This window comes from Sander lucioperca, unplaced genomic scaffold (assembly GCF_008315115.2).
Source record: "Sander lucioperca isolate FBNREF2018 unplaced genomic scaffold, SLUC_FBN_1.2 Unpl_61, whole genome shotgun sequence".
Classification (NCBI taxonomy): domain Eukaryota; kingdom Metazoa; phylum Chordata; class Actinopteri; order Perciformes; family Percidae; genus Sander; species Sander lucioperca.
The window spans coordinates 9,787-13,763 of record NW_023396400.1 but is presented as its reverse complement, the minus strand read 5'-3'; the positions used below and the strand labels follow the sequence as shown (position 1 = coordinate 13,763).

At 40.2% G+C, this 3,977-nt stretch overlaps 1 protein-coding gene across 1 annotated transcript; it reads left to right on the top strand.

Moving 5' to 3' along the window:
- Positions 1 to 1,759: 1,759 nt before the first annotated feature.
- Positions 1,760 to 3,073, top strand: LOC118494582. Its single transcript, XM_035998889.1, has 4 exons — positions 1,760 to 1,884; positions 2,128 to 2,460; positions 2,598 to 2,855; positions 2,990 to 3,073. Exons 1-4 carry the CDS (start codon positions 1,824 to 1,826, stop codon positions 3,037 to 3,039), a joined length of 702 nt encoding a protein of 233 aa, XP_035854782.1. The 5' UTR covers positions 1,760 to 1,823; the 3' UTR covers positions 3,040 to 3,073.
- Positions 3,074 to 3,977: the final 904 nt, after the last annotated feature.

The window sequence follows — 3,977 nt, the reverse complement described above, 5'->3', positions numbered from 1 at the left end:
TAAAAATCTCCGACAAAAAATATAGCGACCCAAGAGAGACGGTTATTGGACGTTTTCCTTTCAAAATCTACATGCTTACACAAGGTCAAATTTGCAAAAATGTTGAATCTGTTACTATGAATATACAGAAAAACACCAAATTCCATTCAAATAAACAAAAATGAAAGGGAAATAATTGATTTAAAATCAAAGATAGGTCAACATCAAGTGCTGTTGGTTTACGGTTATTGTATTTATATTCATATCTTTTCAGTGTTAATTGTATCACATGTTTTTTGTATGTCCTGTTAAGTGCTCAAAAGTACGGAACCCCTGAATGGACATGATTCATTTTTTCTTCATGCGCACGAGAAACCTTCTGCTCTGCACGCAAAAGTATCTCATGCTCACAAGAAATACATCTAAGGCTAGCCAAATGATGCTAATGAAGTGCTGCTAATGGTATGTGGCTAAAGTTAATATTTCACTTTCACAGCATGGAATCAGTTAACAGTAACCTTATCATCTTTAAGTTTGTTGATGACACTATCAGGTACATTAGGTTGTGTTTTCAGGAAGATGAATACCTCCTCCTCGGCAGATATTCTGACTGCTACTCAGATTGGTTTCTACTGAGCACGAAAAATCTTGATCGCACCAGAAAACAAACAAAAAAACATTTCCTGCTAGGGGCTCCGTACAAAACAAACGAGGGGTATGTGGTTGTGTATTTGGTTGTGTTGTGTGTATTTGCAGCGTGTTTGCAAAATGCTGCGCATGTGTTTTCTTAATTTGCTTGTGTTTGGTCTATTTGCATGTGTTTTTTAGTTGCAGTGTGTTTGCCCCTGTCGGCCACCGTACAGATGGGTTAAGATTCTCCTTCTTCTTTCTTCTGCTGCTGTAAAGGTAATGTTACCGGCTGCAGCTGCACCAGGTCAGTGGGAATGTTTTCCCGCCTCCTGTTGCTTCCAATGTGGTGACTGTGACACTGACGTAACACATTTAGTGGGGGGTGGATGGAAACATTCACCAACTACTAGTTGGTGTATAACTACAACAACTCAGTTACAGTTCTCACCTGATACAAACAACGTTCATCTTTAAGGATGACTGAAGGCGTTTGGTCATCAGTCCAGTCAGAGCAGCAGATTCTCTCCACACGTTAAAACTCTTTCTCTTGAAGGTAAAAAAAAAAAGAAGTCAGAAATGTTGGTAAGGACATGAAAAGTGACCTAAATTCAAACAGCCACATCAGCAGGGTTACTGCCACTTTAAAATGTAGTGAGAGTTAAAGTATTTCTGTCAGAGCGATCAAATAAAATGTGTCCATACCTTTATGTTTAGGGAGGAGTACTGTAAAAGAGACAGATGCTTATCATCAGAGGGTAAAACCTGCAGAGCTCTGCTGCTGCTGTTAACCACATTCTCACCAAAACACTTCTCCTTCAGTTCTCAGAAAACAACACTAAGCTGCATGAGGAACCAACAAACCACTAACATTTTAAATGAAAAGGGGTTTGGTCAAAAGAGAGAGCAACAGATTCTCTTCACATCATCTGTGGGGCTGAGAACTCGTCTGAAAACTCATCAGTGGCTCAAGTACTTTATCTCCACACTGAACCACATCTGGCTTTTTGGCTGTTTAGATATCGTCAATTGATTAAAAAGATGAAAAGTTGATCTGTGAATTTAGCAGCTGAAAGAAGGATAAAAAGAAGATTCAGTCACTATAAGGAAGTCACACTTTACTCAGAACAGGAAGTGAACGCTGTATCTCTCCTAAAGAAGTCAGAAACGTTGACAGTCGAGGGCGAGAGAAAAAGAGAGAGAGACGGAGAGGAACGATGGCTGAATTCAGACGGATTCAAATAACTTTATTTGTGATTCTGATGCTCCAGTTTACAGGTAAGGACCCAAAACACATACATGACTAAAAGAAATGTTAATGATAGTATTTAAGTGACTAACATAGATATAAATGAGGCGGCAAAGTTTGCTGTTTGTTTTGAAAATGGTGTGTCGAGTGGATTTTGATTAAGGCAAGTTTGCTGATCTCTGTTGTAATTAATGATCATCCTCTCACATAACCTAACTATACACATAAATGCCAAATTATTATCTCAGTTATGTTTGTCTCATCTTCAACAGCAGTAGCTGGACAAAACCCCCTCTCCTTCACTGTCAGAGCTGGAGATGAAGTCACTCTGCCTTGTGAAAATGTGATAAGTCAGGACTGTAGTAGCACTACTTGGCTTTCTAGTCGTAAAGGGGAAACAACAACAGTAGCGCTGATAGAGCTTGGGCAGATTAAAGATGGGATTCCCAAAGCTAAATCAGACAGACTGAGTCTTAGAGAGAAATGTTCTCTGGTTATAAAGAATGTCACAGAGGAGGATGTTGGTCGTTACACCTGCAGACAGTTCTACAGATCAGGACAACAACAAGGTCCAGATGCTGTGGTTCATCTGTCTGTTGTCAACAGTGAGTATTTACATCATAATGTTTACTAACTGTCTTGTTAGAACAATATACTGAAACATGACAATAATTATGATTACAGTGATGAAGTTAATTTAACTATTGTTGTCTTTCTCTCACAATGTCTCCATCTTCACCAGTGACTGAACAGAAGAACACTGATGATACAGTCACCTTGTTCTGCTCTGTGTTGACATATTCTGGGTGTGACCACTCAGTGAAGTGGCTGTATGAGGGTGATGAGAATGACGTGAAGATAACACCTCATACCTGTTCAGCCAGTGTGTCATTTCCTCCTCATCTTCATCAGAAGTTACTGAAGTGTAACGTGACAGATAAGAAGAATGGAAACACTCTGCTGTGTAATGTCGGCCCCCAGTCCTCTTGTAAGAAAACAGGTACAGTTGGATTTATTTGATGTATTTTAACTTTTAAGATGATTATTCTTTCTTGTTTAATCTCTTCAGATAGTAAATATGAAGTATTTTAACACCATTTGTTGTGTTTTGTTGTTTTATAACAAAATCAAAAGGAAACACAACAGTGGGAACAGATAACACACCAACAACACCAGGTACTTAACATCATACTCTCTCTCTCTCTCTCTCTCTCTCTCTCTCTCTCTCTCTCTCTCTGTCTCTCTCTTCTCTCTCTGTCTCTCTCTCTGTCTCTCTATCTCTTATCTCTCTCTCTCTCTCTCTTCTTGTCTCTCTCCTATCTCTCTCTCTGTCTCTCTCTCTCTCTCGTCTCTCTCTCTGTCTCTTCTGTTCTCTCTCTCTCTGTCTCTATCTCTCTCTTTTCTCTCTCTCTGTCTCTCTCTCTCTCTCTGTCTCTTCTCTCTCTATTTCTTTTATCTCTCTCTCTCTCTCTCTATCTCTCTCTTCTGTCTCTCTATCTCTGTCTCTCTCTCTCTCTCTGTCTGTCTATATCTGTCTCTCTCTCTCTGTCTCTCTCTGTCTTCTCTCTTATCTCTCTCTCTCTCTCTCTCTCTCTATCTATCTCTCTCTCTCTCTCTCTCTCTGTATCTCTCTCTCTCTCTATCTCTCTCTCTCTTCTCTATCTCTGTCTCTCTCTCTATCTCTGTCTGTCTTCCTCTCTCTATCTCTCTTGTCTCTCTATTCTTCTCTCTCTCGTCTCTCTCTCTCTCGTCTCTCTCTCTCTATCTCTATCTCTCTATCTCTCTCTCTCTCTCTGTCTCTCTCTCTCTCTCTCCTCTCTCTATCTCTCTTCTCTCTCTCTCTCTATCTCTATGTTCTCTCTCTGTCTCTCTCTGTCTCCTCTCTCTGTCTCTATCTGTCTCTCTATCTCTCTCTCTCTCTCTGTCTCTCTCTCTCTCTCTCTCTCTCTGTCTCTCTCTCTCTCTGTCTCTCTCTCTCTCTCTCTCTGTCTCTCTCTTGTCTGTCTCTCTCTATTCTTCTCTCTCTTCTCTCTATCTCTGTCTCTCTGCTCTCTTTCTCTCTCTCTCTGTCTCTCTCTTTATCTATCTCTCTCTGTCTGTCTCTATTTCTTTCTCTCTCTCT

Excerpts from the sequence above, each read along its gene's own strand:
- LOC118494582 (XM_035998889.1), top strand. The coding sequence starts at position 1,824 with ATGGCTGAATTCAGACGGATTCAAATAACTTTATTTGTGATTCTGATG. Across the intron at positions 1,885-2,127 it reads TCTGATGCTCCAGTTTACAG|CAGTAGCTGGACAAAACCCC; the intron begins GTAAGGACCCAA and ends CATCTTCAACAG. Across the intron at positions 2,856-2,989 it reads GTCCTCTTGTAAGAAAACAG|GAAACACAACAGTGGGAACA; the intron begins GTACAGTTGGAT and ends CAAAATCAAAAG.